Source organism: Pelophylax lessonae, assembly GCF_965119305.1.
Source record: "Pelophylax lessonae genome assembly, chromosome: 5".
Classification (NCBI taxonomy): Eukaryota; Metazoa; Chordata; class Amphibia; order Anura; family Ranidae; genus Pelophylax; species Pelophylax lessonae.
Genome location: NC_138772.1, coordinates 515,409,439 through 515,436,787, shown reverse-complemented (window position 1 = coordinate 515,436,787; position 27,349 = coordinate 515,409,439). Strand labels below are relative to the sequence as shown.

General features: G+C 43.0%; 1 protein-coding gene across 1 annotated transcript in view; it reads right to left on the bottom strand.

Moving 5' to 3' along the window:
• Nucleotides 1–27,349, bottom strand: part of TBC1D31 (TBC1 domain family member 31) — a 93,881-nt gene that overhangs the window by 40,397 nt on the left and 26,135 nt on the right. The window contains exons 5-9 of the mRNA XM_082259631.1: nucleotides 25,201–25,352; nucleotides 12,934–13,093; nucleotides 10,739–10,939; nucleotides 5,404–5,595; nucleotides 2,982–3,061 (exon numbers count right to left, since the gene is read on the bottom strand). Of these exons, the coding sequence (XP_082115757.1) occupies nucleotides 2,982–3,061; nucleotides 5,404–5,595; nucleotides 10,739–10,939; nucleotides 12,934–13,093; nucleotides 25,201–25,352 (785 nt within the window). The remainder of the gene's footprint in view (nucleotides 1–2,981; nucleotides 3,062–5,403; nucleotides 5,596–10,738; nucleotides 10,940–12,933; nucleotides 13,094–25,200; nucleotides 25,353–27,349) is intronic.

Below are 27,349 nucleotides of genomic sequence, written 5' to 3'. Positions count from 1 at the left end.
CCCCCCCACCATCATAAGTCAAGAGTCACCCACCCTTCCTTCCATCACAATGCATCCCCTTACTACTGCCAGGAAGAAGATGCGGGTGGATCTGGGAAGAAGAAAGTGCAAGGTCTGGAGGAGGAGACCAGAGGAGGGCTGGAGTCAGCTTACAGAGCCTGCTGAATGCTGAGACCAGGGGAGGCAGAGACAAGGCGGAACAAACAACAAAAATGAGATAAAAAGCGCTCCCCCAGACAAAGAAAACAAGGCTTGTAAATTTGGGGTAAAAAATGTCAGTTTATTGAAGACGTCATAACAGGAAACTCCAAGTGATGGATAGGAAACACTGGCCACCACTGCCATGTAAATAGCATAAGTGAATATGCAGTACCCTGAGTGGGAGCCAATGTTGAAGACACTGTGCTAAGCAGGAGATGTCACCCCTAATAGAGGATGAGGTGGAGCTGAGCCTGGTGATGGTGGGGGGGAAGAACAACCGGAGGGATGCCACATCACAGGCGAGAGCCTGCAGGGTTATCCCGCATCGAAAAGATGAATCACAGGTGCTTGCTTAGAATGACCGGCAACATCCTCAGAGCGCACCGGCGTCTCCTGCTCTCGTGGGTCCACAGCAGCGCCGGAAGATGACGTCACCAGGCAGCCGGAGTCAGTGAAGAGAAAGACAGTGTCCACACTCTACAGTACCGGAGTGATAGTGAGGCGGCCAGATGTTTAGGGAGGAAAGAACGCCAAAAGCAGACTACATGTTTCGGGGAGACATGGTGGTGCTGTGGCTGCACAGAGAGGTGCAGGATCTGTAGGAGGAGTTCTGCCCTCCTCTCTGCTGCAGACTTTTGAGAAGGGGGGTGGGCAAGGACAAGCCTTTCTGCAGAAGCACAGAGAATCACAGGATCTAGCAAAGGAGTTCTGTCCTCTCTGCTGCCAACTACTGAGACAATGTGGGGGCAGAGACAAGGGGGTGCCACAGCTGCAGGAGAAGTGCGAGGGCCACGTGAAATGGCCTGGGGGGGCCTCTTTCGGCCCGCAGGCTTGCGTTTGACACCTGTGGCTTAAAGTGTTTGTAAAGGCTAAAGTTTTTTACCTTCATTCATTCTATGCATTAAGGTAAAAAAAAAAAAAACCTTCTCTGTGTAGAAGCCCCCCAGCCCTCCAAATATGTACCTGAGCCTGGCGGGGAACCGGAGAAGAGGAGGATCAGGGCTTCCCTGTGCAAAACCACTACACAGAGCAGGTAAGTATAACATGTTTGTTTTTTTTATTTAACTTTAATAATTTCAACCCCAGAGGTTTACCCCCTTCAAGACCAGGCAATTTTTTGTTATACGGCACTGCGTTACTTTAACTGACAATTGCGTGGTCGTGCGACGCTGTACCCAAATAGAATTGATGTCCTTTTTTTCCCCACAAATAGAGCTTTCTTTTGGTGGTATTTGATCACCTCTGCAGTTTTTATTTTTTGTTCTATAAAAAAAAAAAAAACAAATAATAATAAAAAAAAACAATATTTTTACTTTATGCTATTAAACATACCCAAAAAAAAAAATCCTAATAAGCGTAAATTGGTTTGCACAAAAGTTATAGCGCCTAGAAACTATGGGATATATTTATTGAATTATTTATTTTTTACGAATAATAGTGGCGATCAGCGATTGTTAGCGGGACTGTGACACTGCTGTGGACAATTCGGACACCTGACACTTTTTGGCAACCTGTGACCTTATTATAAAGATCAGTGCTAAAAATATGCACTGTCACTGTACTAATGACACTGGCAGGGAAGGGGTTAACATCAGGGGTCATCAAAGGGGGTTAAGTGTGCTCCTAGGGAGTGCTTCCTAACTGTGTGGGGAATGCTTTGACTGGAGGAAGACAGATCTGTGTTTCTGCTTAGCAAGATCTCGGTCTTCCCCTCTCATAGAACGGTGGTCTGCCTTGTTTACATAGCTCTGCCTCTCCTGAGACTGATCAGTGGGTCCTGGTGGACATTACGTCCATCGGACCTGCTGTTTGGCTCCTGCTGTGACCAATCACAGCAGGAGCGGGTTGCGGGCGGGAATGATAGGAAATCCCTTCAAAGAAAGAAAATCTCTGGTTGCAACCAGAACTAGAATCCCCATTGGAAGATTTCCCCTCTATTACTGTTCTGGAGACAGAAATTTGGGAGTCTCTTTCACAGACAGCAATTTAAATCTGACATGTCATGTGCGGCTTGGGATTGAGCCCGCATGCGTGCTCCCATAGCAAGGGGGAATCAGAAAAGAGAAGGAACCAGGAGTGCCAGCAGAGGACCTGAGGATCAGGGCTGCCTGGTGCAAAACCACTGCACAGAGCAGGTAAGTATGATCTTTTGTTCGTCTAGAAAAGAAAAAATTGAAGCCCTAAGGCCCCTCTCACACGGATATCCCCAATCAGGTACACCTGTCAGGTGTACTTGTTCGGACCATCCGTTGTCCTCTATAGAATGGCCGACATCCGATCCGCTGAAAACAGAAAGATGGCGGATCAGATCAAATGGCGATCCATTTACATCCGACTGCCCATAGAGGACAGTAGGCTGTGTCTGCTGTGCATAAGCGGAGTGGACACAGACAAGCCATCTCTGTCTGTTCAGTGGGGATCCGCGGTCAGATTCCCCGCTGAGCAGGGGCACTCCGTGCCCCATATGAAAGGGGCCCTACAATCACTTCCACTTATCAGCAAATAAATAACTCACTAATGCACAATCATTGTACACAATAGAAGGTTCCATGCATACTTGAGTTGAGCATCTTTGGTCATCTTTTGGGTGTTGAATGCCTTGTACAGGCATTTCTGCGCACAGTTCAGGCTTGGACTTTTTTTTTTTTTTTTTTTACCAATGGAAAGCTAGTAACTAATCGGAGTGTTTAGGAAGGTACCACTTGTTTGTGGACTAAAAAAGTTCACCTTTTTTTTATTCACAAACTACAATCAAAACAAATTAATGTGCTATATTTTACCTGTATTTTGTTGGATACTCTCCAAAGCCCTTCAATAACGCTAAAAGGCGCTGCTTGTTCAGTCCAGTTGGCAATACATTCTGCAATAAGCACAAAGATCAAACGGTTTAAATAACTGAATTCAGCTCACTGGAAGCTAAAAGTGATTTACCACTGCCTTCTGGGGTAAAGGATAAATGTTTAGTTCCAATTTACAGAAACACTCATCACACTCAAAAGCAGGGAGTAGTAACCCATTTTAATTTATATAACCAAGCTGCTAGTGGCATTGTCTGGTACAAAAATGCTTTGCATTTCCTTTGCCAATCTATATAGAGACAGCCAGGTGTTTGCTTTGCCCCCTCTATTTCTCCTTTTTACCGGTATCACTAATGGCACTTTTCCACTGCAAGTACCGGCTCGGCTCTACTCAACCCTGCTTGGCCCGGTTTGCTTTTCCACTGCTGGTACCGCATGGTACGGTGTTGGAACGGTTCGGTACGGTACGGTATGGTTTGCTTTTCCGCTAAAGTAGTACTAAAGTTAAGTGGGTGGGATAACAACGATTCTCTGACCAATCAGTGGCTAGTAGTGACTGCATGCAAAGGATTGTGGGATATGGTACCGGTATGGCACCTCTTGGAACCACAATCGAGGTGGTACTGTTTTTGAGAGCCGTACCGTTTGGTTCCATGCAGTGGAAAAGCGCCGCCGTACCGTACCGAACCGTTCCTACACCATACCATGCAGTACCAGCAGTGGAAAAGCACAAAAGCGAGCCGAACCGTTCGGTTCCATGCAGTGGAAAAGCGCCAAAAGTAAATCCCAAGTTTTAAGTTGTCACCAGAACAGGATTAGAAAGGAGATCTTCTAATGGAGACTCTAATTCTAGTGATCCTGGTGACAAAGAGGGCTTACCTTACATTAGAGGGATTCCCAGTTACTTCCTGTTTTGGTTATGGGACAGAAAGCAAAAAGGAAATCTCCTGAATGGGACATAGATGGCATAAAAAAAAAAAAAAAAAGAAAGGGGTTATAGCCCTCTCTTTCTCTATTCAAAAAAAAAAAAAAAGTTTTGCCTTTAGTTCTATTTTCAGATACCATATTTTCCGGCGTATAAGACGACCCCCCTAATTTTCAAGTTAAAATATAGGTTTTGGGCTATACTCGCCATATGCATCTTCCGAAGCAAGGCAACACCACTGAAAAACATTAGATTTCTCAGATCTCTTATATATCACAAGGCGTTGGCTGTGCAGGAATCCTGTACCGGTATAGCGTATGTACCGTAGCTTCAGCTACATACAGTATACCGCACTGAGCCAATCGCGGTGAGCGATGTATTCTATTATTGAATGCAAAGCCTGCTCAGATTGGCGGAGTCAGAGAGGCGAGCTGATGTTACTCTCTCTGACTCCACCAATCCAATTGGCTCAGTGCGGTACACTGTATGTAGCTGAAGCTACAGTACATACGGTATATATACCGGTACAGGATTCACACACAGCCAGCGAGAGATTAAATCTACCGGTAATACTTACTTACGGTACCCTGGAGATGAATAGGGCACAGACAGCCAGCGCTTTTTGAGAGATTACACTTACTTACCTTGGAGACTTTTATACTCGGCGTATAAGACGACCCCCGCATTTTTGGGGGATTTTTTTGAGGTTAAAAAATCCTCTTATACGCTGGAAAATACGATACTAATTTGTAAAGCCGGGATCGGACAGGTGATTGGCAGCATTGCACTGCATTAACAGCACATGCAGAGTCTCGGCTGTCAAACAAAATTAGCATTCTTGATGCAGAGAAAGCACACTGCATTTTCTTTACAAACTGAATCGTTTTTTATACAAACGCAAATATATAGAAAAGCCATACAACAAAATCCTCACACATGTGTACATTGAGGTCTATATGAGCATATTTGGATAAATCAACAAAGCTGTCAGCAAGCTTACTTAGAGGCCAAGGCCAGGACAAGCAGCTGCCCTGGCCACAATTGAGTAAAGGGGCAGTAAACCCATTCTATGGCATGCATTAGCAGTGGGGAAGGGGCAAAGTTCCGCAACCTTGCCCTGGGTGCTAGATGAACCTGTCCTGGTACTGCTAGAGGCTACCCCCTTCCCTCCTAGGAAGAGCAGTAACATGCAAGGACCAGACTCATTTAAGGCACTCCGAAAAAAAAGCAAGAGCTTGATCAGTCAATACACAAGAGGGAAGGAGAACAATGGAATCGCTTATTAGCCTTATGCAAGCATTCCTGCATGCTACCATGTCAGCTGAAAAAAAAAAAAAAAAAAGGGATGGTTTCGACAATATGCATGTTCCACTACAATACTTACCTATAGCATGGACCAGTACCAACACTAATGCACCTCCTATAGTGTGGAAAACCATGCACAAGGGCATTTTTATAAAGTGTTAATTTAGAACAAACCTCTTTATTACTGTCGTTGTCATCTCCGTCTGGGCGCAGAATTCGGGTCTTCACTATTTCTTCCTTCGACTTCCACGGGCGACATATCCGGCTAGATGAAACTTTAACTTTCTCACTGCTTGCTTTAGACTTTTCCACTGTGGAGTCCTTGTCTTTACTTAAATCAACCGCTTTTACAAGTGGTGGCGGAGGCTGCAAAAATACGGTTATATTCACTACTTAGAAATACAGACTTCTTAGATTAGGCACCATACAAAGATAACATACCAGATTAACCACTTGCCAACCGCCGCACGACTATTTACGTCGGCGGTCAGCCCCTCACAGGCAAAGCGACGTAGTACTACGTCGCTAGCCTGTAAGGGTTTTGGGAGCGAGTGCGCGCCGCCGGAGGCACGCTCCCGCGCGGTCACAGACTCCCCCGCGCGTGTGCCCGGCGGGCACTCGCGATCTTCCGTTACACTGGAAGAAAGGCAGGCGGCTAATGTAAACAATGCCGCCTGTCATTCTTCCCTGTGTAAGAATAGTGATCATACGGTTCTACTATGTAGGACCGTTGATCTCTGTTCTTACACTAGTAGCCACAGCCAATCAGTTAGAAACACGCCCCTAGGGACACACTTAACCCCTCCCTCTCCAATAAAGTTAACCCCTTCACTGCCAGTGTCATTTTTACAGTAACAGTGCATATGTATACTGTAGTAATGTCACTGGTAACCCCAAAAGTGTCAAAAATGTCAGTCAAGGGTCCGATCTGTCCGCCGCAGTCCCGCAAAAAAAAAAAAAAAATTTGCAGATCGCCGCCATTACATTAAAAAAAAAAAAACAACAAAAATGACAAAAATCTTTCCCTTTGTTAGTAAACGCAATAACTTTTGCGCAAACCAATCAAAATACGCTTTTTGCGATTTTTTTTAACAAACATATGGTAAAAAAAATTGGCCTAAAATGTTAAAAAATTTTGATTTTTACATTTTTTGGGGGGGATTTCATATAAAAAAATTTGAAAAATATTGTTATTTTTGTGAAATTGAAACTCTTTTTTTGTTTATAGCGCATGATCAAAAAAAATCGCACAGGTGATCAAATACCACCAAAAGAAAGCTCTGTTTGAGGGAAAAAAAGGACATCAAATTCGTTTAGGTACAGCGTCACACGACCGCGCAATTGCCCGTTAAAGTCACGCAGTGCCGAATCGCAAAATACCCCCTGGTCAGGAAGGGGGTAAAATCTTCCGGGGCTTAAGTGGTTAAAAACAAATTCAAAAATCCCACGTGTAACATGATACTGATAAGGGCCCTTTCCACACGGGCGTTCTTATTGGGTCCGCATGTCAGTTTTGCAGGCAGACCTGATCAGACCCTTAATTATCCACTATAGAGCAGCGGATGTAAACCAACATGTGTCCGTTTACATCCACCAACTTTGAATCCGATTGAATCCGATTTGAAAAAAACAGATGGGGTTCTGTTCCCCATCTGTTTAGCAGATCGGATAGCAATCGGGGGTAAGCGGACAGGCGGTAATCCGTCCACCCACAGAGGAGAGCCGGCTGTGTCTGTGTCCACTCTGCATAAGCAGGGCAGACATGGACCAGCCATCCACTTGCCCAACAGATCAGCAGACAGATTCCTCTCTGAGCTGGCAAAAAAGACAAGTTCCCCACTGAGTGGGACTATAGCGACCTATAAGTAGAAGTCAAAAAATATTGTAAAGGGGTAATAAAAAATACACTTTTATTAAATAGATCATTTAAAATAAAAAATAAAAAATGGGTCGCGGTAGATCATATAAAAATAAACAAATCAAAACGTGATTCAGATGATCCCATAACGTTTTGATTTGTTTATTTTTATATGATCTAGCGCAACACATTTTTTTATTTTTTATTCATGGTTTGTGCAGTGGGATCACAATTAGTGTTTGCAGCTGATCACTGTTAGTTAGCACCTTTGATTTGTTATATTATTGCGCTGATAGTTTTTCACTATTTTTGCAGATCATTTAAAATGTCCAAAAAATTTAAACATAGTAGCAAAATAACACAAAAAGGAACAATCTGGTTGTTTACACAGCAAAGTCATAATACACATATATAATACATACATAACCCATGTAAAAAATTATTTTGCTACTATGTTTCAATTTTTTGGACATTTTAAGCAATAAAATAATAAATAATATGGATACAGAATGCATGAAGGTAAAAAACCTTGAGTCTTTAAAACAACTTTAAGCCATTAATGGGATAGTTAATTAGTTTTAGGCATTTTTAACACCTGATTTAATCACTTACTGAGTATGCAGCTTCCCAATTGTTGATTCTTTGCCTATGTTACATTTCAAGCTGGTCCCATGACCACTGCCCCAAGTTTCTCATTTCAGGGAGGCTCCTTTCTCTTACAGCATCCTATGAAGCAACCCTTGCATGTGGGGACTGGAATTGTGTCTCCCTATGTTGTGGTCATCAATATAAAAACACACAGCCCTGTAGCCTAGGATAGCAAGACACACCCCGGCTCCTCCATCCTCCTTCCTTCTCCAATCTAACCAGACTGGATGAAGACTGCACTATTAATGCTTTCCTGTGAAGACCAGAAGTTCAGAGAAGCAGCAATGAGAGAGCAGGAGCCAGCAGCATTGAAAGTTGTAGGGGCACACTGGACACCTTTAGCTGGGCTTCTAGTGTGTCCCAGGCACCCTTAAAGTGGAGTTCCACCCTATTTTTATACTTACCTCCATCTTCTCGCTCCGGGTCACCTGAAAAAGAAATGGATAATCGCATATTTTTTTTTTTTTTTACTTACCTCGTAGCGAAGAAAAAATACTTACCTTACTTCCTTCTTCCTCCTTCCTCGGCCGTGGCCCGTCGTCACTTCCTGGCTCTGCAATGATTCCTGGGAGCTGAACGTCATAGCTCCCAGGAATCATTGCGCCTGCACCGGCCCCGACGTCAGTTCCGGGTCGCGCGTGTCATCCCCTTCTAAACAGCTTCTGGGCATGCCCAGAAGCTGTAGAGGGATGACGCGCGTGACCCGGAAGTGACGTCGGGGCCGGTGCAGTGCATCGTGGGACCAAAGAAGGCGGAAGAAGACGCCGAAGGGGATCTCGCTGGCTTCAAGCTGCCCACATCGGAGATGGCAGCGCTGGACAAGACGTTTGCAAGGTAAGTATTTGTCCTAACAGGTAAGTGCAACCCGGGACAGATCAGAGGCTAGCCATTGTGGAATGCACTAGCCCTGACTGTCCCGGGGGTATTAAAAAAAAAAAAAAAAAATCCAGGGTGGAACTCCGCTTTAAGAAAGAATGGGCTACCTCCAGGTACACCTGCCCGTAATTCAGCCGGTGTTATATGTGCTCCAATAAGGAGACTCCCAAATATGAGTTAGTGGAGAGAAAACACAAGCGCCATCTAAGTGTAGAAAATCAAGTGATTTATTAGCAAGAGGTATACAGGTAATCACAACTAAATATGTGATAGAACATATATAGCCCTGTGAAGCACGTCCCCCTGACCGGTGGATGTCAGCACATCCTTACCAGCCGCTCAATCACATATTTAATTGTCAGTACCTATATACCTCTTGCCAATAAATCACTTGATGTGCTATACTTAGATGGCACTTGTGTTTTCTCTCTAGTAACCCACAAGCCTCTTCTTGCTTGCACACTGAGCAGCCGTTTAACCACTTGCCGACCGCCCACCGGCTTTTTACTGTGGCAGGACGGCTCGGCTGCGTCCAGTCACGTAGTACTATGTGACTGGAGTGCATGTGGTTTCAGCAGCGCGCGCGCCCCGCCGGAGCCGCGCTCCCACTGTGTTTAGACATAGAGGGAGGCGGGCCACGGGAGGAGAGGCAGCGATCGCCGCCTTCCTCCCACGATCGTCCGGGAAACGGAGAGAAGACCCGCCTGCTTATGTAAACAAAGCAGGCGGATCTTCTCTCAGACAGGCAGGGAGAGATCTGCAGTTTCAGCTAAGCTCACCGATCTCTGTGCCTGTCACAAACCCCCCCCCCCCCCCACACACACACACAGAGCGATTAAGCACACAGGCATACATTTAACCCCTTTGATCACGCCCAGTATTAATCCTTTCCCTGCCTGTGTAATTTATACAGTAACAGTGCATATTATTTTTTAGCACCGATTACTGTATTAGTGTGACTGGTCCCCAAAAAGTGTCAAAAACGTCAGTTAGGGGTCCGATCTGTCCGCCGCAATGTCGCAGTCTCGCTAAAAATCACAGGATCGCCGCCATTACTAATAGAAAAATATAAATAATAAGTTCGAAAATCTATCCCGTAGTTTGTAGCCGCTAAAACTTTTGCACAAACCAATTAAAATACGATTTTTGGGATTTTTTTTACCAAAAAATATGTAGCAGAATACAAATTGGCCTAAACTGATAAAAAATTTTAATTTTTAATATTTTTTTTATTGGGAATGTTTTATAGCAGAAAGTAAAAAATATGGCGTTCTTTTTTTCAAAATTGTCGCTCTTTTTTTGTTTATAGCGCAAAATCTAAAAACCGCAGAGGTGATCAAATACCACCAAAACAAAGCTCTATTTGTGGGGGAAAAAAGGACATCAATTTTATTTGGGTACAGCATCGCAGGACCGCGCAATTTTCAGTTAAAGTAATGCAGTGCCAAATCGCAAAAAATGGCCTGGTCATTAGGGGGCAAATCCTTCCGGGGCTGAGGTGGTTAAAGGAGCCAGCACAAGAACATCAAGGACCTATTTTGAACTTCCTATTGAACCTTTCATTGAAGTTTCTATTGCCCTTATTATATCACATTACCTATGGGATGTAGCCTAAGTCATGTTCTTTGCGCCAGTATGATTGTCCCATACAAATATGAGTTAGGACCGCACTTGAGACCCCGTTCACACTGGGGCGACCTGGTCGCCTGACAAGTCACCGTGGGTCGCCTGCCATAGAGCAGCACAGGACCCGTTCTAATAGGAGCGACACAAGTCGCTCCGACTTAGAAAAAGGGTCCGGAGCTTCTTTGGGGCGACCTGGAGCGACCTGCATTGACTTCAATGATATGAAGTCCATGCCGGCCGCTCCGAGGTCGCGGTGCGAGCTGCGCACCGCGACTTCACAGGTCGCCCCGGCAAGTCGGGTCGCCCCAGTGTGAACGGGGTCTCAGAGAGAAGCATTGACAAGGCAGTGCAGCTTCCAATATATATTTGCAAATGTGTGTAACTAACACCTAGGTTATTAATGTAATTTGTTAGACGCTGTCATTTATTTTTTTTGTTTTTTGCAGGCTAGCTGGTAAGTGTGCTGGGAAAACATTTTAGGAAGTGGTTAATCCCCCTTACCTTATTGATTTCCTTGGTCAGAGCCTGAATGCTGTACAAATTCACACTGCCGTTATCCATGACACTGGCAATGTAACGTCCATTTGGGCTAACAGAAGAAGTCACAATGCCGTCATCATGGCTTCCAACGTCAAACACAAGTTTGCATGTTTGGATATTGATGAACCTCATTATCCCATCTTGACTGAGCACACCTAAAACCTGCGGGAACAGAAAGTTAGAACTTTGCTGTATACTGTAAAATGTTCAAACAGATATAAACATCACTGGAGGAAATATAGGAAGACAGTTACAGCTGTTGCTGTATGCTGGCAGATGTTCAAACAGAGATGTGCCCTGCTTTAACTGGAAAAAGGAAGGGTTTATTGAAAGGGAAACTAAATTACAAATTTATATAGAAAAATTAAATCTGAGCTCCAGCTGAAATACATACAAGTAGAATTTTTTAATTGCCAGAGGCATTTATAAGTCTGTTGAGAAAGTCTTGTGATCCACGCTTCCTGACAGATCGCTCAGCCAACTACCTGATCTCAGACTATGCTAATCTTAAAGTGACTGTAAAGAGAAAAAAATAAAAATAAAAACAAACGTCATACTTACCTGCTCTGTGTAATGGTTTTTCACAGAGTAGCCCCGAATCTCCTTTTCTTGGGTCTCTTGCTGGCGCTCCTGGCTCCTCCCCTCTGCCAAGTGCCCTACTAGCAAGCCGCTTGCTATGGAAGCACTCATGCAGGCTCTCTACCGAGCCATGCTCTGTGTGTTCATTGACACACACAGTGTGGCTCGGCCCAACCCCTGCTCCTCCTTACTGGCTGTGATTGACCGCAACATGAGCCAATGTCTCCCACTGATGCCTCTAAGCCAGTGAGGAGAGAGAAAGAACAGTGATGCTGCTCTCATGCACATTGCTGGATTGACATTGGACCCAGATAAGTATAAGGGGGGCTGAAAGAGAGCTGCACACATAATGGACAGATACATTAAGGTAAAAACGTTCTGCCTTCAGAACCACTTTAGGTGACACAGCTTGGTAAAAATGGTACAGCCGCTTCTCAGCCGCATCGGTTGTCAATACAAGACAGCCAACCCTCGGCTATGGATGCCGGTACCAGGGTGATGCCTCTAGCTGCAGGCATCACTCCGGTACAGCACTTTCCCGAAATATCGGTAACCTCCGGGGCCGATTCGGACAGAAATATCTATGGTCTCGAAGTAGGAGGTCAACTCGTTGGCCCTATAGGTCACCCGGGAACTACAGAGGGTTTGGTGAAACAAAACAAAGCACTGGTTTATCTCGTCAAGGGCAGAGACAAGATAGCCGGCAGAGCCAAGGATATGGGGAACACTAATCTCCCCCCCCCCTCCACATATCGGGGAAAGTGCATATTGGCCCTCGATAGATCCCTACTTCTTACTGGCTGCTAAAGCTCTCCCACTGGAGTATTAAATGGTAAGGGGGGAAGTGGTAGTTCAAAGTCACATACAGCAACATCTAACAAGAGATTGTTACCATGAGACAAGCCTATAATCAGAGGATGCCAAGATACCAGAAACTGCCAACTTTCCTGCAAAGCATGCAAGGAAAACCTCCTGTACTGCCTACCTATCACCAAGTAGAGCAATATGCTCTCATGCATCTTCTATAGTAATAATATGACCTATAATTTTGCTTGCAGAGTCACAAACATGTTGCTTCTACCTCCAGGAAAAAGCCTGTGAAGGAAAATGCTTTACAGCATGTAGGGATAAAAAAAATGACTGCAGCGTACTGACACACGGTTATACCTGAAGGGTTTCACATGTACTGTCACTTTAAGGCTGGCTCCACCCAGGAGTGATGACAAGGGTCAAGGGGCAGAGTGGCCATCTTAGAGACATGTAAGAGATGCATTGATATACAGAGCTGTCTTGTAATGCATGTTAGAGTGTACAGTGAGTCCTGAATAAACAACCGTTGTTCCAGACCAGAGTCCTGTGTCTCTTACAACACGGAGAATATAGAGAATATAACACACATACTGTCAAGAAAAGCTTTAAAACTGGGAATGCAGAGCACAACTCCATCCCTTTATGTTTCCATGGCTTTGGGTGGAAGGAGGCCTACAGGTTCCTTACAAACCAGCTGAAATTCATAAAGTCTATGGCCATTTTAAGTAATAAGCAATGCATGCAATCTAAGGAGGCAAGAGTCATACCTGACTGGACCCTCCATCAAAGCTGTCAGGGAGGAACTCGAGCTGGCGCACACTCCGCACCGTACTGGGCATCTGGAGTACTCGAAATAGCTGCTTGGAGGTCAGACACCACAAATGCACATTGTTGGATTTTCCTCCGGCTGCCAACATCCTTCCGTCCCTGCAAACAACAAAATAATGTTACCAGTATAGGTCAGCTTACACAATTGGTGATCACAGAGGAAACCTAGCAAAAGCAAATGAAGCAACTGCTGCCAAAAATTGTTGGGGACATCCCTTTATGTCATTGTTTAGAAGCCTTAAAGCGTAACTCCTTTTGTTGAGGAAAAAAAAACATTCCCCTCTGGGTGTTCTCTGTACATTGCAAGAATTAGAACAACCTTTGTTGCAGATTCCTTCCTTTTGTTATTCTGAGGAAATCACTGTTAGTTCCTCTGTGCCCCTGTGCTAAGTGGGTCTAATAAGAGTGGTTTCATAATAATCATATAGCTGCTGCACCTCCAGGGCATAAATGAGGAAATCTGCTGGTTCTGCATCCCTTTAGACGTGTTCTTATTGGCAGTATGTCACCAAAAATTACATTTTTGTTCCAGGAAATGCCTGAAATCTGACTTGTATCTTAGGCAGACTTCTGGGAAAATTGGTGAGCCAATCACACAAGCAGGAAATGATGTTTCTGGGGTGTGGTCAGTATACATTCTGTGTACAAAACACCTCCAGGCGGCCATATTGCACTGCATTTTCAGAAAATTACAGTGGCTGCAGATTGAAAAGGAAAGGTTATTTTAATAACATTCAATTTACAATATGACTTGTGTCCCAATTGTATATGCTATATTATTTTTTATTTGCCATTTTTTTCCCCCATGAAATTGGAGTTACCCTTTGATAAAAAAAAAATGGGATTTTTGACTTACCAGAAAATCCATTTCTCTGATGTTCATTGATGGACACAGCTCCCGATCTTCTTAACCATTGAGTTATATTGTCCCCTAGAGGAGTAGGACACTAGGCAAAAAAAAAAGTCTGGCTACACCTATGGGCAGTCCCAGGGGGTATACTCCCCCTCTCGGCTATAGGTACTCCATTTTGTTACAAGCAGTGTCAGAAGAAATTACCACGCCACAGGGCGGTGGGTGCTGTGTCCATCAATGAACATCAGAGAAATTGATTTTACGGTAAGTCAAAAATCCCATTTTCTCTTTCGTTCATTGCCAGACACAGCTCCTGATATTTTTTTTGAAAACAGTGAGTTTTATTGAAAACGTTTTGGTACAATACAAAAATAAATTATACACTGAAATTTTTGCCTTGTTCATGTTTTGCAAATGTACAAAGAGTAACCAAGAGAACATATAAAAACTGTACAAGCACATAAGGCAGGAAAATAGCTGAGCAACATGCATTCAGTTATAGGAACAATAGTGGACATGACCTTCAAGGGGCGGTAATATACAGTGCTACTGGCCCGTATCCAGACATTGCACCCATCTGTCCCAGATCTTGTTGAACTTTTGAGGGCATCCCCTGTTTTTGTAGAGAATTTTATGAAAAGGGAGGATACTGTTTATTTCTTTAATCCAGAGCCCAAAAGTAGGGGGAGTGGTCCTCATCCACTGTCTGGCTATCAGTTTACGTGCAACAAACAAGGTTTCCTGTAGGAATATTATAGTGGACTTGGGCATCTCTGCATCCGGGTAGACCCCCAGGAGGCACGCCTTAGGGGAGAGCTGTAGAGGAGATCCCATTTTGTCATGGAGGAAAGTGACTGTCGCCAGAGAACCTGCAGTTGGGGGCAGCTCCATAGTAGATGAAAAAAGGAGGCCTCAGGGTCTACGCACATAGGACAAGAGGGGACCAGGTCAGGGTTATATTTCGTCAGTCTAAGGGGGGTGAGATAGGCCTGGTGGAGTATAAAGGTCTGCGTCAAGCGGTCCGACAGCTTCGGTGACACACAATGACTTGTCTCCAGGGCATCCTCCCACTCCTCATCCTCCATAGCCCCCACACTCCGCTCCCAGCGAGTCTTGAGTGCATACGCCATAGTGGTGGAAGAGGGTGTGTGGAGCTCCGAGTAGAATATGGAAATGAGGTGGCTGGGTTCTGTACATTTAACAATCTCGAGGGTAGTAACCGGCTCTAGTCCCGGTGGTCCGTCAGGAAATTGAGATCTATAGGCGTGGGACAGCTACAAATACCTGTAGTGCATGGGGCCAGGGAGGGAAAACTGTTCCCTCAGGGTCTCGAAGGATTTCAGGCCAGCAGTCGTGGAGATATGGCTAAGGAGAGCTACTGATATTTTTAACTATTGGGACGTCCCAAAGCAGTGTTAAACATGAGGGGTGGGAACAGAGAAAAATAAATTCCCAAGGCTAGCCAACCAGGTAAACAGGAGCTCAACCAAAACAACTGGAGTTCACCTGAAAAAACAATACACCCTCAAAGAGGACCAGGTCATCTAAACAGCAGCCTGCAAAACGTTGCGGCCAAAGGAAGCATCTGCAGATGCCAACACATCCACTTTATAGAACTTTGTGAAAGTGTGCACTGACGACCAGGTGGCCGCCTTGCAAACCTGCGTCACTGACGCCTGACGACGGGAGGCCCAGAAGGCACTGAGCGCCCGAGTAGAGTTCGCATTGACAGGGAAAGGAGGAACCTTACCCTTGATGGAATAGGCCAGAATCATCGTCTGTCCGATCCATCTGGAAATAGTCGCAGAGGGAGCAGACAACCCTTTCCGAGGCCCATCAGTGAGCACAGATAGGGGTAATTTTGTGGGTAAATCTATAGTCCTGGTGCTCCAGGGCCTTCAAAAATGTGATAGGTACTGAGGAAATGAAATGTGTAATTTATGCCTTTAGACCGCCTGACGGTGCTACTTGGGTGTTGGGCCTCTGTATGTAGAAAAGTCTCACACATGTGGTATCGCCATACTCCGGAGTAGCAGAATATATTTTGGGGTGTAATTGTAAGTTTATCTATGCCATGTGTAAGAAATAACTTGGTAATATGACAATTTTGTGGGGAAAAAAAAAAATCTTCATTACCCAACATATTGTGGGCAAAAAATTTCAACTTCAAAAAACTCACTATGCCTCTTACTAAATACTGTGGATAGTCATATTTACAAAAAGGGGTCATTTGGGGGTATTTGTACTGTCCTGACATTTTAGGGCCTCAAGAAATGAGATAGGTAGTCAGTACATCAGGATTGATCAATTTTCAATGATACATAGCTTAGCTTGTAGGCTTTAACTTTCACTCAAACCTATTATACACTTATCAGGACTTTTTTTTTTTTTTTTTTACCAAAGACATGTAGTAGAATTTATTCTGGCCTAAATTTATGACGAAAATTTTATTGGATTTCTTTTGAAACAAAAAGTTCTCTTTCAAAATTTTTGCTCTTTTTTTGCTTATATCGCAAAAAATAAAAAACAAATCTTCCCACTGAATGGCCGTGTAGGTGTATCAGGACAAGTCTGATCATTGGAGGAGAGCAGGTTGAGTTCTCTGAATAGCCAGAAAACTGACCTTGCTGTGCCCTCGTGCTTAGTGTGGTCAGTTTTTAAATAGGAAAGCAGAGGGACTGGCAGGAACACCAACGATTTCACATAAATGAAGCAATACAAAGAGAACAGGATACGGTTTCTTACAAGTACATGGTACAACAGGCACCTATCAGGAATATGAAATGTAACATATTCTTTAAACTCCAAGCCTATTTTTTACATTTTCTGCCTGTTACATATGTACTGAGTATTCTTTATTTTCTCAGTTTGTTTGATATAGCCACCCCAACATGTTCCTATTATACTTTCCTCATCAGACTCATCACTCATCAGTAAAGGTTTGTGTACAGTAAGGTGTCTATTTAGCCCCTCTGAATGCCAGAACTCCTGGCAGCAGAAAAGCTGCCTAAAAAAATGTCTATCTACCTCTATCAAGGTACCATAGAACTGGATTCTGTCAGCCTTGGTGGACAGCGTGACTCCATGGTTTATTGCCTTCCCTACATTTAATGGTATTATATTTTCCTTTATTTTATTGGAAACAATTATCACGTATTCTAGCCGAGATTTCTATATACATTGACATAGATGTATGTATTTTCTTTACATTCATCTTAGGCAAGTAATGGTGCACTTCTCACCAAGGATTTTGGAATATACTTTTGTTTATACATATCCCGAGGGACTATACATATGCATTGAATTGATGGAAATACCATAATGATTCACCGCTACTGAGGTAAGGCACCCCATATGAAATGTGTCCACCATATTTCATATGACGGCCACGAACATCTATGTATGGCTCAGTTTTTCCTTTTCTTTTCCTAATATAGGACTTATTAAATTTTGGAGATACTCATATTATGGAATAATCAATTGGAACCTTCCAGGAACAATATCTTTTTTCCTCCCCCCTGTGGGTGTTGTTTTTTTATTTCAGGGAAAACTTTTTACTCCCTTTTCTTTCACATTTCCATTTGTGATTAATCATCGAACCAGGTGAATTGTTTGAAATATTTTATATACTTTTTTGGTATAGTGCAGCTTGAACTCTACAATTGTAGTTTTCTGATTGTTTACCATTGCTTCTAGGTTAAGGCTAATAATATACACACCTGACTCTAGCTTTCACTTTGTGGGAACGGAACATATCCCCACTGGGACAGGGTTGCTGGGCTTTCCCATTTTTTGCAGGTATGTGACCTCCTAATCAGTGGTACTCCATCTGGGAATTTTTCTCCTTCCCTTCCCCTCTCCCCCCTTCCCCCCTCTTGTCTTGGTTTTTTTTTTTTTTTTTTTTTTCTCGAGACCACATGGTCGCAATTGCAAGATTATATATATCTATATATTTGTAAACTGTATATACTGAACTGTGCCCCTCTTTTTGGGACTTATTCTGTATGTGGTTACTTTTTCAGTAATATATGCAGATTCCCTGAGGAAGATTCATGTATTATACTGCATTTGAAACGCGTTGGATTCTGCTGTAACCTGTGACTGTTTGTACAAATGTCCATGTATACTGTTTAAACATATGTTCCTTCTGTTTTGATGGTTCTTTAATCATTCCACTTTTTCAAAATAAAGACACATTTTTATTTATATATCTCTGTTATGAGAGTCTAATATAGTTACCTCTAAAGTCCCAACCATTCCTCAAGGGGTTTTTTTGTTAAATAACTCTATAGGGATTATGGTAACACAGCACTTGGCAACTACCTACATATATTTATAGTTCACGATTTGGGTGGATAACACACCCTACCCCCATTTTTTTGTAGGTATTTTCCAGGTCACCCACGCTTCGAGATATAATTTATTAATATTCTTCACTAACAATAATAGGTTTAGGAGGTAAACGGTCTTCACCACTAAGTTTCCTCTGCATATTCCTTCACACGCTCTCTACAGAGCGTGTGTAACACATATACCTCAGATGGGAGGGTTTCAGGGAGATGGGTGGGAGGAGCTAATGTCAGACATTGAAAGCAAATTTCAGCAAAAGGAACAAATAGAATCAGATATCTTTACTCTATTTTCCACCTTGAAACGGTTCTTGGAAAAAAAGTCAGCATTGCACTGGCATATCAAAACTTTTGATAAATATGTGAAGGAAGGTCTGAATCCTTTAGGATTAAGGATTCAGATCTTCCCTACTCTGGAGAATATCTCACCAGATCTCAAACAGGACTGGGAGAGAATTCTTAATGAATGCTCAAAGAATTTAATGATTCTTCTTCAGGCCGAATATTTAAAACAATTAAAACATATAGAAACTGAAGTTTCTGCTATTAATAAACAACTAACTCCGCTTAAAACCTCTCCACTCTATATAGAACAAGAGAGTAAATTAAAATTATACCTGGAGGATTATAACAGGTCAATCCTGCAAAGGAAGGAGAAAAAATACTGGAGGGACAGAATAGCATTCAATGAGGGTAAGGCATATAGATGGAATCAAGGACAACGAAATATGAGACGTAGGAGTGAATACAACAGGAGTGACCATCACTCCTCTGACTCCTCTGCCTCAAATTCTTCCCAAATTGACTCACGAGGCCGCTCTCGAGCAGATTACCCCCAACGGGGTAAAAAAAAGGATAAAACTAAAAATAGAACTAACACCCCTCGAGGACCAACATCAACACCTAGAAACAATGATGGCACAACTAAGGAGACCATGGGTGCCCCCCATGCTAGTCAAGATCCTACTATGATTCAGGTAGATGGAGCAATAACAACTAAAGCACAAGGCACAAGCAATAAGGGGCCTTTTTTAGGGAAACCCCATACTCGACAAGCGGTCAAAACACACGCCAGCATGGACTCCTTTGCAATAAGGGTAACCGAGAAAATGGACTAACCGTTATTAACCTTTCATTTCATAATCTTACCCCGGAGGAGGAGGAACTCTTAATGTTGGGTTTATCTTTTTGTCCAAGTCAACCAACGGATAAGTTTAATGTCCTAAAAGACATAAATTTATTTGCAAGGGACATCTTCTTTAAAAGTAAATACCTAAAACAAACAGATAAATCACAGAGACCTGATTCTAAATTGAAAGCAGCAGAATATCGAGCCCTTCGGGACTTGAATTTACTTCTGCAGGAGAGTGGTTATGATAATGAGGAGATTTGGGAAAATCTCAGCAGTTCTTCGGATGATGAACCCACACAAACTCAAAGTAAGGATAAAGTTTCCACTAAACAATTTAGGAGGAAATCTCCAAAATTTCCCCAACTCAATCAAAACCCCACCATATCCCTCTTTGTTCGTCAGGTCTCAAAGGACACTGTCTCTCGTTTGGTTTTTGTGTAATTTATCAACCTCCCCCCCAATCAACGTAAAGCCCTTAAAACCCTTCAAAAAAACAACGCCATCACTATTAAACCCAGTGATAAGGGAGGGAATATTGTTCTGATGAACAATGCTGACTATGAAAAAATGTGTCATCAACTTCTTGATAACGAAACTTGCTATAAACAAATATCAACTTCCGTTATCAAAGGTTTCAATGAAGAGTACTACGCTATCATCGACTCAGCCAGGGAAACAGGCACAATCACGACAGAATTATGGGAATACATGAGGACGCCATATCCCCGTATCCCCACGTTCTATTGCCTGCCCAAGGTCCACAAAGACCTAAGAAATCCACCAGGCCGTCCGATAGTTTCAGGCAATGGTAGCATTACCGAAACAGCAAGCCGGGTGGTAGACGCTCATCTAAGACCGCATGTTACTGGCCTGACATCTTACACTAAAGATACCATTCACATGCTTCAAATTCTAGAAAATGTTATTGTACCTTGTAATGCCCTCCTAGTAACTATAGACGCCGAATGTCTATACAACTCCATACCTCACGAGAAAGGTCTCTCTGTTATCAAAAAAGTTTTGAAACAGAGAGGACTACAGGAACTAAACTACAACAATTTTATCCTTGATATTTTGAGGTTCATTCTCGAACACAATGTGTTCTCTTTTGAAGGCTCCCACTACCTCCAGGTACAGGGTGTAGCGATGGGGACCTGCTGTGCCCCATCCTACGCCAACCTGTACCTGGGGGAGTGGGAGCATATGATTACCACCAGTGAAGACTTGTCGATGTACTTCTGCCACTTTTTATTGTGGCAGAGGTACATCGACGACATCTTCCTGGTATGGGACGGTCCTGCGGAACTACTAGAAGAATGTCTTGTGAAGCTAAATGACAACAATATGAATTTGTTTTTCACCATGCAATATGACCTGAAATCGGTGGATTTTCTGGATATCACCATCACCAAGGGTGATGAGGGCCAGATTTCAACATCTCTATTTAGAAAATCCACAGCGGGAAACACGCTGCTTCATGCAGCTAGCTTCCACCCAGAGCCCCTTAAGAAATCTATTCCATACTCACAATATCTAAGAATTAAGAGAAATTGTTAGTCCGAAAAGGTTTATAGGGAAAAGGCTAATGAACTAACAGAGAGACTCCTCGAAAGAGGATACTCTAAGACATGTCTTAGGAAAAGTTATAACAGAGTCCAGACCATGGAGAGAAAGGATTTGCTCTTCAAAAACCCGAAATCTAATGAAGTACCTGTTAAGAACCCTCCTAGAATAATTCTCAACTACTCTACGGAACATGAGAAAATTTATGACATCTTGAAAAAGCACTGGGCAATACTTAGTGAGGACCCTATCCTTCAACAGATAGTGACACCCTCCCCAGCTATCACCTACAGAAGAGCCACCTCTATGAGGGACACGTTAGTCCAGAGCGAGTATAAAGGTGCAAACAGAGAGGATCCCTGTCGAGACAAAGGGACATTTCCCTGTGGCCATTGTGACCAATGTAAGGTGATAGTTAGATGCAAAACAACTAAGCTCCCTAATGGGGAAATCTTTCACCCCCGACATTTTGTGAACTGCAAAACCAAGGGGGTTGTGTATCTGATGCGTTGCGAATGCAAGGCTTTCTATGTTGGAAAGACCAAGCAGGAAATGGGCAAACGCATCAGTAAACACATGCAAAGCCTTAACATTGGAGACTTGTATCTGCCACTTGGCCGACACATGGCTATTGCCCACAAATACAGGACCCCAGTGGTGACTTTTCTTGCCTTGGAAAGGGTGCACATTCCGACCAGGGGGGGTGATTGGAACAAGCAGCTGCTCCAGCGCGAAATGCGCTGGATTGTTAGGCTTGGGGCGACCACCCCCCCTGGTCTGAACGAAATGGAAAGTTATAGGTCTTTCTTGGAGGGGTTTTCCTCCGGGAAGACAGATTAGATGGTCCTCTGTTCCTTTCCATCACTATAAACCTTTTTGTTTCTTTCACTTTGCTGGTCTATGTATGCCTTTAATAAAGCCTTGTTACCATCTTAGGCTACACACTAGAAACCTTCCCCTCCCCCAATTTTTACATTTGTTTGGGGGTTCTTTTTAATTTCCCCTCCCTGTCCCTTTCATCTTAATGGTATATGTTAATGAATATATATTATACTCTATTTAGAAATATACACTCTCTCGGAGTGGGATAAATATGAAATAACAAGGAATTATTTTTCATGTATTGTATAATGTTAAAATATAATTGAACTAGAGAATTGTATGATTGCATGTGCGATTCATGTCCTCCCTGACAATTATGGGGAGGTTTCTTGTTCCTCGAGGGAATTAATCCCCTTTTTCCCTTTTTATTTTTTCCCCCTCTTCCCTTCCCCCCCCCTTTTTCTTTCCCTTCTCCTTCTTCTCCTTTCCCCCCCCCCCCTTTTTTCTCTCCTTTTCTTCCTCCCCCCCTTTTTTTATTTTTATTTCTATTATTTTTATTATTATTTATATTATTATTTTTACTTTATCATTTTTTTCTTATTTTTATGATTATTATTTTTTATTTTTATATTTATTTTTATTTATATTTATTTTTATTTATTTACTTATTTTTATTATTATTATTTCTCTTCCTCCCACCAGGTGGATCCACGAGCACAGTGGGACTGCTATTTCCTGATCCCTGTGGGGGGATCATCCCCAAGTGGAAGCCCGGCATGGGTGAGACATCTCCAAGGGTGTCCTCAACTCTGGATGTGGACCCTGAACATCTGGAGAAAGAAGCGTTTTTCGGAATGGTAAATCCCTGGAGACAATTGTCTCTGGAGATTCCAGGTCTGAACCCCCGATAGTTTTCGGGGGTCTAACGCCACTACCCATGCCGGGGCTATATCTGATAATGATTGTCCCTTTTTTTTCCCCAAGTGGTGCCCGCCTAAAAAGGGTTTTTTTCTATTTAGTTGAACCTGTACAACGATTGGATCTTTTATGTGAGATATAACCATTAATTTATATCCTTATATTTTCAATCGGGTTTCACTTATGTGATAAATTTATTCCTTTGTTCATCTTGCTATGCCTATGAACCGCCGTGATCTTGGGTGGACATACAATAATGTCCAATACCGAGTAAGGGCGGAAGTAGTCACTAGTTTTGGCTTCATATAGCGCTCCGCAACGTGGACATCTAAAACGGAAGTGATGTCATCCTTAAAAAACCCGCGGGCTATCCCGCGATAGACGGAAATGACGACATCATTACACGCAAATCTCGCGATGTTTACCGCGAGATCACAGGCCCCCCCTTGGGTTACATAAGGACATGCCGAGAGTCAGTCCCTCTCTCCGAAGTCACCTCAGGACTGGTGTTCCTCGAAACCTGTTACACGATAGTAAGTACCTTTCTTAGGACCCCGATTGTTACATTCATTTTTGATTCTGGTTAAGGAGGCTTTTTCTCCCCTCCCTCCAGTATACTAGGACACACGTGGTGGACGCCATTGCGGCTCTATCAAGGTACCATAGAACTGGATTCTGTCAGCCTTGGTGGACAGCGTGACTCCATGGTTTATTGCCTTCCCTACATTTAATGGTATTATATTTTCCTTTATTTTATTGGAAACAATTATCACGTATTCATGTATTTTCTTTACATTCATCTTAGGCAAGTAATGGTGCACTTCTCACCAAGGATTTTGGAATATACTTTTGTTTATACATATCCCGAGGGACTATACATATGCATTGAATTGATGGAAATACCATAATGATTCACCGCTACTGAGGTAAGGCACCCCATATGAAATGTGTCCACCATATTTCATATGACGGCCACGAACATCTATGTATGGCTCAGTTTTTCCTTTTCTTTTCCTAATATAGGACTTATTAAATTTTGGAGATACTCATATTATGGAATAATCAATTGGAACCTTCCAGGAACAATATCTTTTTTCCTCCCCCCTGTGGGTGTTGTTTTTTTATTTCAGGGAAAACTTTTTACTCCCTTTTCTTTCACATTTCCATTTGTGATTAATCATCGAACCAGGTGAATTGTTTGAAATATTTTATATACTTTTTTGGTATAGTGCAGCTTGAACTCTACAATTGTAGTTTTCTGATTGTTTACCATTGCTTCTAGGTTAAGGCTAATAATATACACACCTGACTCTAGCTTTCACTTTGTGGGAACGGAACATATCCCCACTGGGACAGGGTTGCTGGGCTTTCCCATTTTTTGCAGGTATGTGACCTCCTAATCAGTGGAACTCCATCTGGGAATTTTTCTCCTTCCCTTCCCCTCTCCCCCCTTCCCCCCTCTTGTCTTGGTTTTTTTTTTTTTCTCGAGACCACATGGTCGCAATTGCAAGATTATATATATCTATATATTTGTAAACTGTATATACTGAACTGTGCCCCTCTTTTTGGGACTTATTCTGTATGTGGTTACTTTTTCAGGAATATATGCAGATTCCCTGAGGAAGATTCATGTATTATACTGCATTTGAAACGCGTTGGATTCTGCTGTAACCTGTGACTGTTTGTACAAAGTCTAATATAGTTACCTCTAAAGTCCCAACCATTCCTCAAGGGGGTTTTTTGTTAAAAAATGTTGTAAAAGCCACATATTGCACATGTGTTCAGGAGCGTCAAGTGTTTGAGCATTAATGGACTTCATTGGTCAGAATATTAATGTATTCTGGCCACTCAAACGCATTAAAGCGGAGTTCCACCTAAAACCAAAAAAAAAATACATTAAAATACCCCTGGAACAGTCAGGGCTAGTACATTCCACAATGGCTAGCCTCTGAACTGTCCTGGGTTGCACTTACCTGCAAGAAGAAATACTTACCTTGAAAATGTATTGTCCAGCGCTGCCATCTCAGGTGTGGGCAGCTTGAAGCCAGCGCGATCTACTCACCTTACCATCCACTTCCTCCCTCGGCGGCCGTGGCCGCCGAGGGAGGAAGTGGATGGTAAGGTGAGTAGATTTTCTTCTAAAACAAGGTAAGTAAAAAAAAAAAATTGCGATTATCCATTTGTTTTTCAGGTGACCCGGAGCAAGAAGATGGACCGAAGTTACATTTTAGGGTGGAACTCCACTTTAATAGTCAAACGCTAGTCATGTTCAGCCTTTTTTCTTCTTTTCAGCTCCTCTCCTGAAAGTACTTCTGTGTGCATGGACACGTAGGCCAACATAGAGGTACTTTTATAGGCTGAAAAAAATGCTCAACGCCTGTAACGATGGAGATATGTAAGCTCTGTGTGACCGATGCCTAAAACATGCCTGCTAGAATCACACTAACCTGAAAATCATGCCCAATGCGACCTACCACAATGTCAGAAAAGTGTGTGCAAGGAAGAAGAAAGGATGTTTTTCTAACCAGTTCAAGACTATCCAAATCCCTGACCACAGGCCCCATCATACCTTGTAACAGCAAAGGCCTTGTATCGCACCATGGATCCATCCTCAGGAGGCGGAAGCTGGTATTTGCAGGTAAGAGTATCGCTTTCCCAAGCAAAGATGGAATTGTCCTTAAAACAGCTCAGAATGGTATTACTTAGTGGAAGGAAAAATACCTATGGAAATAAAAATGACAGAAGAGTAAAAAAAAAAAAAAACATAAAACAAAAAAGAAATGAACAAATTATATATTTTATACACACATTATATATATATATATATATATATATACACACACACACACACACACACACACACACACACACACACACACACACCCCCAAGAAATGATCTACAACTGTTTTTTGTTTTTAAATGGCCAACCTCAGTTAAGGCTGGTTTTTCACTTGGGGTTGAGTCCCAGTGTGATGGAATCACCTATTGATTCATTTGAAGCACATTCCATTGATGCCGTTGTTGGGATTAAACAAGTTTAGCTCTACTCTTCCCACAAGACAATAAAAAGGTCAACTCTCTCTGTAGCTGGATTCACCAATAGTTAAAGGAGATGTATGGGATTCCATTTTTTCCCTATTCATACTTAAGCTTAAGTGGATGTAGCATCTGTCCCCCAGCGCCTCTACACTGAGAAACGAGCGATCAAAAACCGCTGATCGCTCGGTTCTGACAGCTCCCCGAGCAGAGACCTGCTGACTCTCAGTCACAGCTCTCAGCTCTGCCCCCTCCTCACTCATTGGAGCGCTGGGCTGTGGAGGGGGTGGGTGTCGGTCCAGGCACCTGGCAGATCCCAACTCTGTGGTTGTGATGACGCGGAGCCTGGACCGATTTCTGTGACGTCAGCAGAGAGCGGACTTCAGCCTGATGTCTGCTGAAAATGGGTCACAGGAGTGCAGAATGAACTGTACTCCTGTGATCCACAGGAGATGTACAGCCAAACGAGCTCTCTCTGGCGGCACATCTTCTTGAAAGTGGTGCTAAACCCATTAGGCCTCTTTCACACGGCCACTCCGGTTTTTTGCTCTGCTGCTGGACTTTTTTTTTTTTCACGGAGCGGCGTATGTCCACATATCATCCCATCTGTTTGTGGATGATATACGGACATAATGTAAGTCTATGGGCATTGCGGATGTCAGCGGATGACACCGCTGACATCCGATTTTGCTTCCTTTCCATTTTTTGAACGGAGGAAAAATAGGGTTCTGTTCCGTTCCAAAAAACAGAACAGAACTGAAAGGAAGAAAATCGGATGTCAGTGGATGGTCATCCGCTGACATCCGCAATGCCATAGACATTCATTATGTCCGTAAATCATCCGCAAAAAAATAGGATGATTTGCGGACATACGGAGCGGCCGTGTGAAAGAGGCCTTAGATGTAGTGGCTGCATTAGTTTTCTTTGACTTTTTCCTCTCTATTTTCACTTGGTGATCTGACCATAAACACATCTTCTGTATTAGTTAAACACAACTCTGGAGGAAAACAGGATGCACAGAAACATCGTCAGTCCTGGGGGGGCAGTGTTAAATGTATTAGCAGACTTAGATACACTAACAAATTGAAGCCAAACTCCAGCGCACACTTAATTAGTTATAGCAAACAGTTTACTATTTTCCATTTAGGATTAAAGTTTTGCATGAATAAATAAAAGCTGATAATTTTAGGAATCCCTGCCAGTGTTAGGTGGTTTGTCTCGTGTGTATAAACTGATACATTCTGCTGGGGAGCTTGAGCTTGTGAAAAATATCAGACTTACTGGCTGGATCACCAAGTGAAAATAGAAGAAAGATTAAACGGGAAACCAATGCAGCCATTACATCTAAGAATTGGTAAGCTGCAATATGTTTGCTTTTGGGTTTATTACAGCTTTAATTGTATATAATGGAAAGACCATTAAAGGGGAGGGGCTCCATCATTTTACTATGTAATGGCCACAGCAGTTAAATGCTCATCAGTAAAATCTTAAACGATAAGAAATCGTCATGTGTTTTAAGTTGCCAGCATCCACACAACACTTATTTTTTAAAGTCTTTGTTATTGTACAGAGCGGCCCAAATCCTTCTCTTCCCGGGGTCCCTCGCCAGTGCTCCTGGCCCCTCCTGCCAAGTGCCCCCACAGTAAGCAGCTTGCTAGGGGGGCACTTTAGCTGAGCCGCA